Here is a 16895-nt window from a genome sequence, read left to right on the forward strand (position 1 = left end):
AATCTACCATATTTCGCCGAAAGTACGGTATTGACAACATATGTTGCACTGTCAAATTTCAAGGCGTTAGCTTAAGCTGTTCCAGAGATAGGCGATATGAGAATTTCAATTTGTATGGGAAGTGCCACGCCCACTTTCCCAGTACCTACCATTTTTCACCGTAGGTAGGGTATTTACAATCTAGGCATCTTTGCTAAGTTTCAGTTCCCCAGCATAATTGGTTTTAGAGATATAGTGATTTTCACATTTTAGTCTATATGTCAGATGCCACGCCCCCTATGTGTCGGGATTAACATTTCTGGATTAGAGGAAGTTATGTCCTTTATATGGGTGTATCTTTCATTGAAATCGAGCGAACGGTGCCTTCAAAAAAGGGATTGCAAAATTTTCTTGCGGCGTATTTATATATAGATAGATAATACGCGAAGGCATTTTTTGTGCAGCATAAAAGATCTGCCCCGTTCGTTCGATTTTCAAAAATGGGGTGTCAAATTAAAGTGCTTGGCCTGTAGATGTGGAAACTGGTTTTATTTATTCGAAAAGAGTTGCCACCTGTTAAATAATTAAACTCAAGTTATGTTCTAATCAATGCACTCAGATCTGCACCGCAAAGGACTTAGGGTGTGGATGTTCAAGAAGGTGTTACTTTTTCGAAAAAAGTTTCCATCTGTTAAGAAATTAAGCTCAATCTAATTAAAAAGTTAAATCAGTTAATAAATATGGGTATCAATCGAAATGGTTTTGAAAAGGCTTTATAACTTAACTACGTATAGGAGGGCTGCCACATATTAAACAAAACGTAATTCAATTTTAATTCAAGGAATTTGGTAAGTGAATAAGGTATCGATATATGGGTGTCATACAAAAGAGGTTTAAGAAGGTAGTAGTTTGAAAATATTTTGAGTAGGGTTGCCACCTATTTGTGAAGTCTAATTGGACTATTTTTTATATGAAATATTAACGATGGATGTCAAATGAAAGAGCTTCAAGAAATACTTAGTTGATTATCAATGGTTGGTTATCAATGGAAATGGGATTAAAATCCTTTATTTAAGAACTAAATTTAGGAGGATTGCCACGTGTTTAAAAAATAAATTTTCACTTAATTCATCAGTTACATGAAATATTCATAACAATGTCAGACGAAAAGTATTTAAGGAAATTTTAGTTCGAAAATAATTTTTAGAGGGTTGCCGCCAGGTGAAAGTGGTATTTCGTTTAATTATACGTAAGTTACATGAAATTTTAAAATATGGTTATCAAAAGAACGAGTGTTAAGAAATCTCTAAGCTGAACATTTGGTTTTTTTTTCTTGAAAAAATTAAGCTCAAATTATTTAATAAGTTAAATGGATTGTCAAAGGATGGGTATCAATCGAAATGGGTTTGAAAATAATTTATTTCTAAACTGTAGTTAGAAGAGTTGCCATGTGCTTAAAAAATTAAACTCAACTTAATTCATCAGTTAATTGCAATGTATGTATAACAATGCCAGGCGAAAAATTTTAGTTTGAAATACTTTTAAAGGGAATTTGTTTTACTTATACGAAAGATACATAAATGAAATATCGAAATATTAGTGTCAAACGGAAGAGTTTTAATAAAACTATAGGCTGATAATATTTTTAATTAGAGTAGCCATCTATTTTTTGTGAAGGTCATCACATCTGCACCGTTATTTCGAATTTCCAAAATGAGAAGTCAAATTAAAGAACTAGAATTCTACATAGATGTGCACAGGTTTTACTTTTTGAGATTTGAAATGTGATGAAATGAAAACCGACACCATGCGAGACCTGTCATCACTGAGAAATGGTTCAGATTAATCATTAGGAATCATTAGGAATATTTTTAGAGGTTTTTGAATAGGGTTTCACCTGTTTAAAAAATTTAATTAAATGTTGGCGTTTTGACGCCATGCGGGTTCACTATTTTTATATACAAGACAAAATATATTGGGTTCATATATATCTATGTATGTCAACCCATTAAAGTACATTTGTATATCGAGCCCTAAACGCGAAGAAAAACGTTTTATATCTTTGGATACAGAAGTGCTTCTAGAAAAAAATTAAAAAAAAAAATCGATTCAATCTTTTTCGACGGTTAGGGTTAGTAGGGTAGTAAGTACTTAAATAAATAAAATAAAAATTGTATTAGAAGCGGGGGCGGAGCTAAGAGCGGAGCTCGGAGCTAAATAAAATATCGGAGCGGAGCGATGAAAAAAATTCTTTGCTCCGAAGCCCTGGATTTTGTGTCCACATGTGCAAATATTTTTAATGCGAATATTATATAAAAGTATTTATCGATAATGCTTTAATCTTTTTATCGATACTTGCTTTAAATTAGCTCTTAACAGGTTATACATAAGTGTATTCAAATGACCATAATCCTGTAATTACAGGAGGGTACTATGTACATTGCTTGGGCGCGAGGCGAAAGTCGTTTGGCATTGAAAGATTACCAGTTTCCATTTCCCAATGTGTCATCTCACGAATCTGGTATCAAGATGATGCAGTTACTTCGCGCCGATAAAATTCTCATTCCAGAAACGTGAGTACAGGGTAGAATAAATAGGTAAGTTTAAAGCATTTAATAGCTAACCGTTGTTTTATGCAGAAATTTGAAAACCATTCAAGTTATACTCGAAAACGTGACCGTACCAGCAAAGGAAACAACATATTGGTGTCACGTACAAAAACTGGATGAATCATTCGCGACAAAGCAACACATAGTGCAATTCGAACCAATTATTACCTCTCGCGATCTGGTACACCATCTCGAAGTTTTTCATTGTGAAACAGATCCACAAGCTGAGATACCATTATATAATGGCGATTGTGAACAGTTGCCGATGGAAGCTAAAGTATGTTCGAAAGTGATTTCATTGTGGGCTATGGGCGCTAGCACATTCACTTATCCACCAGAGGCGGGTTTGCCAATCGGCGGGGAGGACTATAACCCGTTTATTAGGCTGGAAGTACATTTTAACAATCCTGAGGTGAAAGAAGGTATGTATGTAATGGATATAATTTTGAGCTAACTTACATTTTAACCTTCACTCTAAGCATATATGTATATGCAACATACATAAATATCCAACGGGACTGAAAGAAGCAAGTGGGGAGCGGTACAAAAGCAAACAACTTATAAGAGATAACTTATTATGGATTAACATAGAGGATACTTTTTCCGTTAGGTGGATCAAGTTTTAATCTATTGGAAAAATAGTCTATAATGTTCCGATTTGCTTGAAATTTGGCACGTAGATAGCTTATTGCCTGGATTAAAACATAGGGTACTTTTTGCGGTAGCTGGACCAGAGTCCGATCTATTCGAGAAAATCGTATTTATGGTCCGATTTCCTTGAAATTTGGCACATAAGATAGCTCATTGTCTGGATTAACATACAGGATACGTTTTTTTCCGGTAGGTAAACCTGGGTCCGATGTATTCTAAAAAAATTTTAATTTTGGTCTAATCTGCTTGAAATTTGGCACGTTTACATACATACATAAGTGTGTACAAATTTACAGATTCCGATAGACGTTCTCATATATTTGACTTTAAAATAACATGAATAAACACATCGAATTCATAACATAACCCAAAAGGTCAAAATATTTAATTTTTTAATGTTTGATTTTTTTTATTTTAGTGCTTATCATAACTATACGGCACTCGCATATTGACAAGATTTGACTATTTATTTAATTATTTGTTTGTAAGAGTGCAGTTTATTCTTTAACAAAATAAGTCAAAGTTTCATTCTTCGCTTCTTAGCTTTTTAATAAGATTTTTTAGAAACATTTTGAGTGCTCTACTTTGTAGCCCATTTTAGTGTATTAAATTGCAAATTTAAAATAGTTGCAACTTTCCGTTGTTTTTTGGGAAATCTTTTTGTTGACAATGTCAGTCATTTTATCAACACGAGTACATATCGTTACCTTAATATAGAAAGGCCCTATCTAAAATCTTTGTGTTTCATTAAAATTGAATAGGAACTGCATTTTTAAAATATTTCTAAGAAATATAATTAAAAATATCGAAAATTTGTTGATATGTTTAAATATTGCACGAAGAAAGATACTTGGAATTATGCCGTTTTTTATTAAAGAATAACTATATTTCTACAAAAAGAATATTAAAATTAAAAAATAATTACATAAATAGTCAAATATTGTAACTAGTGTTCGCCCTGCGGTTGAAATTCAACCTTTTATATTAAGGGGAGTTGAGGTGGGCTGAACAACATAACAGAATATAACATAACATAACACAACAAAACACAATACAACACATCACAATACAACAAATCACCACACAGTACATTACAAAACAACACAACACAGCACAAAAAGGAACTCAACACAACACAACATTACACTAGACAACACATTAACACAAAACAACACATTAACACAAAACAACACAACACAATACAAAACAACACAAAACAACACAGTACAATACAACACAATACAACGCAACACAAAACAACACAACACAAAACAACACAATACAGCACAACACAATATAAAACAACACAACACAACACAACACAAGGCAACACTACACAACGCAACATTACATTACAAAACATATTAACACAAAACAACACAACACACAACACAATATATTACAAAACATTACAACACAGCACAACAAAGCACTACACAACACAACATTACACTAGAAAACACATTAACACAAAACAACACAACACAATACAGCACAACACAATATAAAACAACACAAAACAACACAGTACAATACAACACACCACAACACAACACAACACAACACAACACAACACAACACAACACAACACAACACAACTCAACACAAAACGACACAACACAATACAACACAACACAACACAACACAATACAATACAATACAACACAACACAACACAATACAGCACAACACAATATAAAACAACACAAGGCATCACTACACAACACAACACAACCCAACACAACACAACACAATACAACACAACACAAGGCAACACAACACAACACAAGGCAACACAACACAACACAATACAAGTATAAGCAGAATAAAACCGAAATTGGTGGCTCTCTGTTAAATTATGTCCTTAAGCTCTGTGGAAAATTTCGTCGAGATTTTAGCTACATTTGTGATCAGAATGTACTAAAAACTAGTAATAAGTTATAAAGTTAACATTTTGTAACTGTTTGACAAATTTTGTTTCATTTATGAATTGTAGTTATTGAAAAAAATTAATTGAATGTTTTCCTTGAAAAGGATCATAAATAAATATTTTTTTAAATATGCTCAGTAAATATGTTAACTTATTTCAAATGTAATTTATAATGTTGTCTTTTAAAATATACTAGAGTGCCAGTTACTGCCGAAATTCGACAGTTTTTCTAGTTTTAGAAGCCTTGGAGAGGTTTTCTAACTTAACACGTAGCAAAACTTATACGGTACAAATTAACTAACCGGAAAATCTTCTGCTAAAACGTAACTAAACTTTTTTTTTTATCTGAGAAGGTCTTTGGAGGACTTCGGCAGGACTTGGAATTGACCCGATACATTCAAGTTTATCGATAAATTTCAATGATTTGATACATATCGATAGTTCGATGAATGTCAAGAACACTAAAATTCGATAACTCAACAAAATTCGTTAACTCAACCAATTTAGATAACTGTGAAATTCGATGGCTCGATAAATTTCGATAACTCAAAAATTTAAAAACTTTGGATACCTTTATAAATTTTTACTTTTGACACCTCCACATTTTTCGAAAACTATCTAAACATTTTGATAACTCGTTACACTCTGTTAAGATGATTAAATTCGATAAGCAGTGTTAAATCGATAAGCTTATATAACCTTGAAATTTCGATAAATCGATATATTTTGAAAGTTCCATAAACTTCGCTTCGTTGAACCAACCAATTTCAGTAGATCAATAAGATCGATAACTCTGTAAGTTGAAAGAACTGCATTCATTACGACACCTCCATATATTTCGTTAAGTCTATAAATAATGATAATTCAATAAATATCGATAACTTTATACATTTCTTTAACTTGACCAATTTCGTTAATCCCACACGTTTTTATAGCTCGATAACTATCCGTAAATTTGGGCAACTAAGTTTCTGTGACTATAAATTTCGACAACTCAGTAAACATTGATCAGTTTGAATAATTCGATACGTTGCGATAACTTAATAAGCATGGATAAATTTCGATAATTATAAACTTCGATGATTCGATAAATTTCAGTAACCTTTATGGCTGATTTTATTTCGATTCCTATCGGAAAATTTCAACTCTGTTAACCTAATTCTTATGTATTTCTCATCATCTCCATTTTAGCCTTTATCTCAATTTTCGTCTTTATCTTCACTTTTGCCCTTTTTTGTCTTCATCGTTATCACTTGTTTCTTCATCTTCATATTTATCTTTATTTCAAAGATTAATTTCAAATCCAAAGTAAAACAAAATGCGAAACAGCTTAAATTAAACAGGTTGCAAAAACAACCATACACAAATATGGGAATTTTTAAACGACGATTTTCAACCAATTTAGAAACTATAAAAACTCTCCTCATCTACAGAAAATTACCTTTCCACCGGTGTTATTGGTTTTGAAATCGGTAACTTTACTTTGGTCTTCATCTTTGTTTTTACACCCGAGCGCACTTGTGCACAAGGGTATTATAACTTTGTTCACATAACGGTTGTTTGTAACAGGCAAAACGAATCGAGATAGATATAGACAAATGTATACATAAATGATCAGAATGAAAAGAGAAATCGATTAAGCGGTGACTGTCTGTCCGTCCGTCCGTCCGTCCGTCCGCCTGTGCACACGATAACTCGAGTAAAAATTGAGATATCTTAACGAAACTTGGTACGTGAACTTCCTTTGGGTGTAGGACGGATGGTATTGAAAATGGGCGAAATCGGACAATAACCACGCCTACCTCCCATATAACGGTAATTTTAAGAAATACGAAAACTGCGATATTTTAGTAACACTTGAAGATAATTCACTCAAAATTGATACTTACAATGAGTTTCAGACGGAAAACATGAATTTTATAAATTTTTGGAAAATGGGCGTAGCCACGCCCACTTATGGTTACATGTGTATATCTTGGTAACCGCTACACCAATTTCTTCCAAACTTGGCACAGTTGTTGGCCTTAGTACATCATACTAAATGGCTGAAAATTTTAAAAATCGGACAATAACCACGCCTACCTCCCATATAACGGTAATTTTCAGAAAAACGAAAACTGCGATATTTTAGTAACTACTGAAGATAATTCACTCAAAATTTATATTTGCAATGAGTTTTAGAAGAAAAATAAGAATATTACAAAATTTTGGCAAATGGGCGTAGCCACGCCCACTTATGGTTACATGTGTATATCTTGGTAACCGCTACACCAATTTCTTCCAAACTTGGCACAGTTGTTGGTCCTGGTACAGCATACCAAATGGCCGAAAATTTCTAAAATCGGACAATAACCACGCCCACATCCCATATAATAATAATTTCGAGAAATACAAAATCTTCGATAAATCAGTAAATATTGAAGCTAATTTATTCAAAATTGATGGTTGCAACATTTCTTTACCAAGAAATACGTTTATGACAAAATTTTGGAAAATGGGCGTAGCACCGCTTGTGATCACATATATGTATCTCGCTAACCGTTCTAGCAATTAGTACCAAGCTCGGTATAGTTATTGTGCTTGCCACATAAAAGCAAACCGTTGAAAATTGTTGAAATCGGACTAAAATTGAGGCCGCTTTTCATATAACGGTAAATTTCAGAAATGCTTGAAATCTCAATATTTCGAAATTTAAGGACGCTAATTTACTTAAAATGTATACACCCCGGCTTATCAGGCAGCGGTAGCTTTCGGAAAGGTGGAAAACATATATTTAATACTTGCGCCGGGTATTTAATGTTCGGCTCCGCCCGAACTTAGACTTTCTTACTTGTTATCTTTCACATCTTTGCTTATGTCCTTTTTTTCTTTTCACGTAGATGAGATGAGGTGCGCTGACGTGATAAGATGTGACGTGATTTTATGTGATGTGATAGGATGTCATGTCATGTTTGTCATATCCTGTGATGCCATGTCATATGATGTCATATCATGTGATGTCAAGTCATGTGATGTCATGCCATATAATGTGATGTCATATCATATAATGTCATCTCACGTGATATCGTGTGATGTGATATCATATTATGTGTTGTAATATCATGTGATGTCTCTTTATATCATGTGATAAAATGTGATGTGATGTCATGCCAAATAATGTGATGTCATACCATATAATTCATGTCACCTGATATCGTGTGATGTGATATCATATTATGTGATGTAATATCATGTGACGTCTCTTCATATCATGGGATAAAATGTGATGTGATATCATGTAATGTGATCACATTCCATGTTCCGATTAGTGTATCGATAACCCTGTTGATAACTGTGTCGTTAAAAATACCGATAACAATATCCATAAACATCCCTGCAAGAAGCCTGACCTATGATTATCGGTTAAATTATTGGGAAAACTGACTAAAACTTTTCGTCAGTTTAGCGGTTAGTTTTGTATGGGCTTGGGGAAAAAAGTGACCACTTCTCTGGGCGTGTGATAGTGCATCCCTTTCTTGCACACACACGGGCGCATTTGCCTTACAGTATGTTCACTCACTCACACATGTCATCTAGCTGGTGATGTACAAGTGAGTTTAGCGATGAAACTATTGGGAAAATATCGCGATAATTACTGATTTTTCTGACCACTAGTCTAACCTCTAAATAATTGATAAATTATTGAATAGTTGGCAGCGAAATATCCAAAAATACATGAACCCATATTAAAAAATACAATTCGATTTAGGTTATGTGTTGGTTTTATTTGTAAAAATATATTGTCGAATATTAACTTAATTTCGCACGCTTTTTCAGAGCCACTGAGCTCAGACAATTCTTCTTATTTTTCATCGGGGTCTGAATTTTCGTCGCTAAAAACATATGCCTCAGCGCCGTTTGGTCTTTCTACCTCCATTCCTAGGTTCTGCTGGAGTCCCACGTTGGCGTTGCACTATATTTCAGCACTATAGTCACTGACTCCATAGTCGGCATAAGCGCACTGGCCTAAAATGTTTTCTTCTCTATCCACATAGCGTCAAAAAAGGTTTTTTTGCTCATTTTTTTTATATACAAATAGAATATACGGATTTTGATGAATTCTTTCTTTAAATTCACCGACTTCTTCTTTATTTTTCACCACAGCTAACAATGAAGCAAAATTTTCTTTGATGTATGTATGTATGTACATATGTAGGCGAGCCTACAATCGATAGTTTGTTTCCGATATGGTCAGCCGTTTTTTGCAGGGATAGAGAAAAATACAACGATTGTAAAATCGATTAATTCATCGATAACATATAAATGACTAAATCGATAACAAAATCAATTGCTTAATCGATTATTATACCGTTAACAATATCCATTATTGTATCGATAACAATATTGATTATTATATTGATTATTATATCGATTACAATAGCGGTTATTTAATCAATAACAGTATCGATAACAATATCGATTATTTTATCGATAGCAATATCGATCATCATATCGATAAAAATATCGAGTTTTATATCGATAACAATATCGATCTTCATCCTCATCCTTTTCTTTATATTTATCCTTATTTTTGCATATTCCTCTTTATTTTTACCTTAAAGAGTTTTAATTTACTTTGATCTTCGGTTTTGCCTGTACCTCTAGGCATCTTTGTTTTTGTTTTTATTCTCAAACCGCTAAACCGCTGAGAGCCATTTCCATGTGTATTATTCCCCTTGAATTTGACAATTTACTCCCAACCAACCAACTGGCGCTAAAGAAGTTTCACTTCATAAATTCAAGAAATGTTCTTACCCTTTCAGTTACCCTAATTCTTATGTATCTGTCATTGTCTCGATTTTCGTCTTTATCTTCACTATGGCCTTCTTTTTTTTTACTTCATCGTTATCATTTATTTTTTCATCTTCATATTTATCTTTATTTCAAATCTGTAGTGAAACAACAGGCGAAACATGTCAAATTGAACATGTTGCAGCAACATCTATACACAATTTGAAAATGTTTAAACGACGGTTTTAGCCGTAATTTTTAACCAATTGTGAAACCATAAAAACTGTGCTCATCTACGGAAAAATGCCTTTCCAACAGTGTTCTTGGTTTTGAAATCGATTCGGTAGAATCGCCAAACGAACGGAGACAAAATTTATGTTAGCGTATTAATATATAGATTCATATTCCTTATATTTTTATGACTGGCTTCTAAGGCTTCTTCCGACAAACTCAATAGAATAAAATAATAAATAGTAAAATTTTTAAAACGTTTTTTTTTTTATTATCTATTGACAAGTTAAAATGTTCCAAAACATCACTCCCATGTAAATACTAAAGCCTTATGAACCGTACTTGGCATGTACTATTAAATATAAGTTTCCAGTAATATTTAGCAGCTCCTTAAACGTTCTAACATTAACCGGGACTCCGCAGGATAAAGCTCTTCACATTATGCCAAAATTATCAACAAGACTTCTATCAAACTCCATTATTTCGTTTTGATTTTTTTTTTTGGATTTGTGACACGAGATTTTTATATATTAGTTAATATTTTTTGCTGTTTGCAAACTTAAAAGGTTTCAATGTTTTATAAAAATACTAAATTTCTAATCTCCGGCAGAAAATTTACATTTTTTTCGTACCAATTGTTAGGTCTCTTATAGAAGTATCTAAATGAAAAATAAAAATTTGCCAACTTTTTATACCTTTCATGAGCATGAAATGGTAATATAACTTTGGTGCGATGTTTGTAAGTACCAGAATAAGAAGAGATAGACCCATTAAAATGTATACTTAAATGATCAGAACCTCGAGCAGAGTTGACGTAGCCATGTCCGTCTGTCCGTCTGTTTGTATGCAATCTAGTCTCTAAGTTTTGGAGATATCCGGATGAAATTTGGTAGGTGGGTGTATTTTTATAATGTATTAATCATTTGTCGGAACCGAAAGAATCGGACCACTATAACATATAGCTCCCATACTACTGATTGTTCAGATATGAAATTCTTTGTTATAACTTCTCCATATATGCAGCTAGAAACGTGAAATTTCGCACTATTTTCACTCATTGTCAACAGAAAGTTTACAGTAAAATTAACAAAGATCGGGTCACTATAACCAGTAAAAATAATACAAATTCTACTGAGAAAATTGTCAAAATCTATGCATTATAAGCTTTATCTCTTATACCACTGATTATTCAGGTACCAGTTTTTGCAATATATCTCCTTTATGTCGGAAGCTAAACCCATTAAATTGTGTTACCGGTTTACATACCGATCACACAGCAGTGAAAATCACTTAGATTGGTGCTATATAACGTATATCTTCCATACCTCTGCTTGTTATTGCTATGTTATTTTATATATGTATCTCCTCTATCTATGTATGCTGTGAATATATAAATTTTTTCAAATACAGTAATCTGTTAAAGTAAAATTTTCAGATGTTCATGAAAGGTATGAAGCCTTCGGCATAGTCGAAGACAGCGCTGCTCTTACTTGTTTTACTTAAGGTGTGTTCTCTATACAATGCTTGTATATGCATCCCAATTCTTTGCACCTGGCAAATGGTAATAAACTTCAAATGACAATATCTCCGGCACAAAAGAGATATCAGAATAAATAACCAATCATTTTCAAGGGAAAGACTTATACTTTTAAATGTTGAGTTTTATAAAAAAGTAACTACTATTTATGAAATTTTGACGCGAATATGGCAAAAACCCGAGAGAGCACGAGGAGATGAAGCTACTCGGATACCGGGTTCAAGTTCTGAACTGACACAAAAAGCACCGAAACACGTGAACTTAATTTTGATTTTCCCAAGATATATAATAACTAATAGCTCGTTTCTGTAACTATTCTCTACCGATTAATTCTCTACTGTTAGAGAATATACGTCATTCTCTACACTGAGGGAAAAAAATTTTAGAATTAAAAAAACGTGCCAAATTTAAAAAATACGCATACGAAAGAACACCAACCCAACTCGTTTTAAATTTGAGTATGTTCGTTCTAAAATATGTCGTTGTGAAGTGCACAGATGGTTTTTCGTAATTAAGAAGAAAATAAATTAATTTTATGTTCCGTCTGATGGTAATTGAACCCGGACCCTCTTGACAGCAACCAATTGTATCAAGCGTCTTTGCACAATCAGCCACAGCCACCCTACAGCAATAAGGCGGCCAATTTTCCATAAAGGACCAGTACTTCACTGGTTAAAATTTGACTGGTCAGAATTGGACATTTGCTTGCATCGAAAATGTCAGCTTTCGACCAGTCCCCAAGGAATCGGTCTAGAGATAGACGAAAAGTTCAGTTTGGCAGTAACAGGGTGGTGTTGTCTTGCAATTCAATAAAAAAAAATTAAAGGACACCACCCTGTAAAAGTCTCAATCGCTTGGTCTGGCCTTGATTCAAAGAGAACATTTGAACACACATTACATGTAGCTCAGTGCGCAGAGGTACTTACCACTATTTGTTAGCTTTCAGGAGGGTCCGGGTTCAAATGCCGCCAGAGGCAACATGGTTATAAAATGATGAATTTTTTTTTTTGTGTTTCCGAATTATGAAAAAGCATCTGTGAAGTGCAGAACGCAATCTTACTCCAACGAAAAAAATCTCCAAAATTGGACAAGTCCAGGACTATCTTACGGTCAGTGTTGATTGGACCGGTCCTTTTCCAATGACACGCCAATGCTAAAAATGGCAGTTGAAACCTTTGAGAGGGAAATTATAAGGGACTAGTGCTGGTAACAATAGGGACTATCTGAGGGATAACCTAGGGTGAGTCTGAATTGCTGCAGGGCATACATGTAAATGTGTTTTCAAATGTTGAGTTTGAATCAACATCACAGCGCGAAATAAGTTTAAAATATCATAAAAGGATTTCTTAAAAATATCCAAAAGATTATCTTTTTTAACCGACTTCCAAAAAAGGAGGAGGTTATCAGTTCGTAGGAATCTTTTTTTTTTTTTATGTATGTTACCGCATAACTTTGGACCACGTCAACCGATTTCGATAATCGGAAAGGTAGTGTCTCAGAGGTGGTCCCATACTAATCTGGTTGAGATCCGATCAGTGGATCATGAGATATATATATATATTTTTTTTTTATATGAGAGTTGAAGTCGGTTTTTTTTTTGCTAAAAATTACTTGTTTTTGTAAAAGAAGTATGTTGTAAGTACAAGAATATTTCTTGGAATGAAAATTTTTAATGTACAGAAAAGAAGTTTGAAATTAATTTTTCTTTGAATATAAGAAAATATGTTTTAGTACAAAGTTATTTAACAATTTATTGTAGAAATTAACAACAGTTATAAGTTAACATCATTATAATATAACTTCTCCCTCTTTTAAACTAAGATACTCCTATATCCTAACAAATTAAAAATAACTAATTAATAATAATTTTCAATTTCATTTTACAAATTCAAACATTAAATATTGTACTTGGTTACTCTTCAATTTCTTTTGTATCAAGAATGCCTTCAAATTTCAATTTTCTTTTTATATTGGAGGGGTGAATATTTTCTAAGTCATTAAATTTAAATTTAGGTTCTTTGTGTCCAACTGATTTATAATTTTTAATATTACTATCTCTTTTTTCTATGTAACTCTGTTTCGTAATTAATATATTTTTATGTATTTTAATTTTATTGCATTGTCCAATTTCAACATTTATTGGTTTTTCCTTTATTACTGAGTGAAAACTATTAATATAAAATTCAATTGCTTTACTAATTTTATCTTTAATATTAAGAGCATTATGTTCAATAGACATCATTCTTATCTTCTCCGTAATTTTATTATGCAATCTCCCAATATCTGCATTTCCTGTATGATTATTTGGTTTAACTAAATGTAACTCAATATTTTCGTTTTCAAGTAATCCTTGATATTTACACTCTTAAATTCATTATCACAAATTAACTTCAAAAAATGTCCACGTTGAGATTTATAAAGTCTTAATTTCTCTATTATTGTTTGATTATTCTTATCTTCTAAATAGTAAGCTATTGCAAATTTTGAAAATCTATCAATGAAAGTTAAAAAGTTTGATTTAGAATTTGTATAAACATCCATATGCACAATTTGTTTAATATCAGTTGGTGTTTCCGTTAATTTAAATTTATTTTTAATCGGGTTTTGATCGTTTTTCGTTCTACTACAAACTGAGCATTTATTCATATATTTATGGATTAAAGTTTTTAAATTTGGTATATAAATTAATCTTTTACGTCCCTCATAATTTTCAACTATACCTGTATGCCCTGTTTCATTTTTATGATAATTGTGTATATATGTATAAGCATCATTTTCTGTTTCAATGTCTTTTGCGTGATATGAACATCGAAAAAATTTTATATTATTAATACCATCATACATACATCTCAATAATTTTATTTTGCAAAATATTATATTTACTGTTTTCTAATTCTGAAAATATTCTAATTTTTCCTTTATCAATATTTTGTCGCAAATTTTTTTCCAAATTACTTTCTAAATCCGAAGTACTTATAAAGTTTTTTTTATTTTTATGTTTAACTTGTGTTTCTTTTTGTTTGTTATCTGTCAATATTATTTGCGTTTTAAATCTGTTTACTACAGTATCTAATATGTTAATATAAGTTTGTCCATTTTCTTCTTGAGAAAGAATTGTTTCCATATCGTCTTTTGCATTATTAAATAATGATTCAGTAGAAATCGACAACATATTAATTTCATTAGTATTTGCATCTATTCTACTGAGAAAATCGGCTACTTGATTCTCCTTACCTTTAATGTAGTTAAGCGTTATATTAAATTCACTTAATTTGATTAGCCATCTATAAAGTCTTAGATTCATAGCTTTACCCTGATATTTTGCAAAAAGCCATCGTAATGGTTGATGATCTGATAAAATTTCAAATTTTGCACTATAAAGATATGGCCTAAAATAACTAGTTGCCCAAACAATTGCTAAAAGTTATTTTTTCGGTTACTGAATAATTTTTCTCATGATCATTTAAAGTTCTACTAGCATAACATATTTGATGTTGATTCTGTTGTAAAACAGCACCAATTGCATTAATACTTGCATCAGTAATAAGTTGAGATGGCTTACTAAAATCCGGATACTTAAGTACTGGTTTTTCTGTTAAAATGGTTTTTAACTTTTCAAAAGCATTTATATAATTTGAATCGTTTAAATTTAGTTTCATATCCTTTTTTAAATATTTTATTAGCGGATAAGCTACCTTTGAATAATCTTTAATAAATTTACTATAATATCCTATAATACTTAAAAATGATTTAATTTGTTTAACTGTTTTTGGTAATTGAAGGTTTAAAATTTGATAAATTTTAGCAGGATTTGGTTTAACTCCTTCCGATGTTAAAATATGTCCTAAAAACGGTTTCTTTCGCAGAAAATTTACATTTATTAATTTCAATTCGAAGGGTTGCCTCCTTCAATTTTTGGAAAACTCTCTTTATATCATTTACATGTTCTTGAAAACTAGTTGAAAAAACAAGTATATCATCAAGATATACAATACAAGTTTTGTTAATCAAATCCTTTAAAACAAAATTAATAAGTCTTTGAAATGTTGCAGGAGCATTATTTAAACCGAATGGCATACGGACAAATTCATAATGTCCATAAGGAGTAGAAAAAGCTGTCTTCAAACGATCTTCGTCCTTAACAAGGATTTGGTGAAATCCTTTCGCTAAATCAATAGTCGTAAAATATTGTGAACGCCCTAATTTATCTAAAAGTTTTTCAATATTCGGAATGGGAAATTTGTCATCTATCGTTATATTATTTAAAGCCCTATAATCTATAACTATTCGCCACTGTTGTTCCCCACTATTATCAATTTTTTTAGGTACAATCCATAAAGGACTATTGTAAGGAGACTTACTCTCTTTTATGATTCCCTGATTCATCATCCAATCGATTTGTTTGCAAATTTCTTTTTCATGTATTTGCGGATACCGATATAATTTTGAATATATTGGTTTGTCTACCGTTGTTCGAATTTCATGTTGAATTACATTTGTATTAGTTAAAGGTTGTCCCTCTATATAAATTAACTCTGTAAATGCAACAAGAATATTTTTTACAGCGTTTTGTTCTTCATTATTTAAATCTTTAAAAATACATTCAACTACTTTCTTATCAACATCGCAAATTTCCAATTGATGAATTTCATTATATAAATATGGACACGATTGAAAAAATTTAATTATATCACCATTTATATCATTTTTCATATCTATTACTGCTTTCATTGGTTTTAAAATATTTTGCCCAATTATTGCATCAAATTGTTTTCCTTTAAAATCAGTTAATTTCCAAGACATTGTTCCTTCTTCATTAAACTCACTAGGAAATTTAGTAATAATTTCATTTCAAATAATAGTTGAATTATTAATAGAGGAAAAAAAAATACTTTTTTTAAGTAAAATTCGTTTATATTCAGGTAATTTTTTCTGATTTAAAAGCGATGTTGTTGAACCTGTATCAACTAATGCTCATAATTTATTATTATTTATCGTTAATTCAATTATTGGTAATGGTTTTTTGAGGCTGTTAAATAAAAATGTTCACCTGAAAATTTTGGTAATTCTTGTTTTGATTGTTTTATTTGCATATGGTATACTTCCATATCATCATTATTTTTTATTTTTTTTTATTTTTTTATTTTTTATTTTATTTTTTTTTTCGTAGGAGAGGGAAATGCTTTATG

The 16895-nt window shown here is 31.6% G+C and overlaps 1 protein-coding gene across 2 annotated transcripts in view; it reads left to right on the forward strand.

Annotated features, from left to right (window-relative positions):
• The window catches only part of LOC118735314 (tyramine beta-hydroxylase), a 105525-nt gene that overhangs the window by 50548 nt on the left and 38082 nt on the right, over positions 1 to 16895 (forward strand). For both annotated transcript variants that reach the window (XM_036464997.1, XM_036464998.1), the window contains exons 3-4: positions 2404 to 2552; positions 2619 to 3010. In XM_036464997.1, coding sequence (XP_036320890.1) covers positions 2404 to 2552; positions 2619 to 3010 — 541 coding nt within the window. The remainder of the gene's footprint in view (positions 1 to 2403; positions 2553 to 2618; positions 3011 to 16895) is intronic.

This window comes from Rhagoletis pomonella, unplaced genomic scaffold, assembly GCF_013731165.1.
Source record: "Rhagoletis pomonella isolate Grant_MI unplaced genomic scaffold, Rhpom_1.0 Rhpom_scaffold_00003, whole genome shotgun sequence".
Lineage (NCBI taxonomy): Eukaryota > Metazoa > Arthropoda > Insecta > Diptera > Tephritidae > Rhagoletis > Rhagoletis pomonella.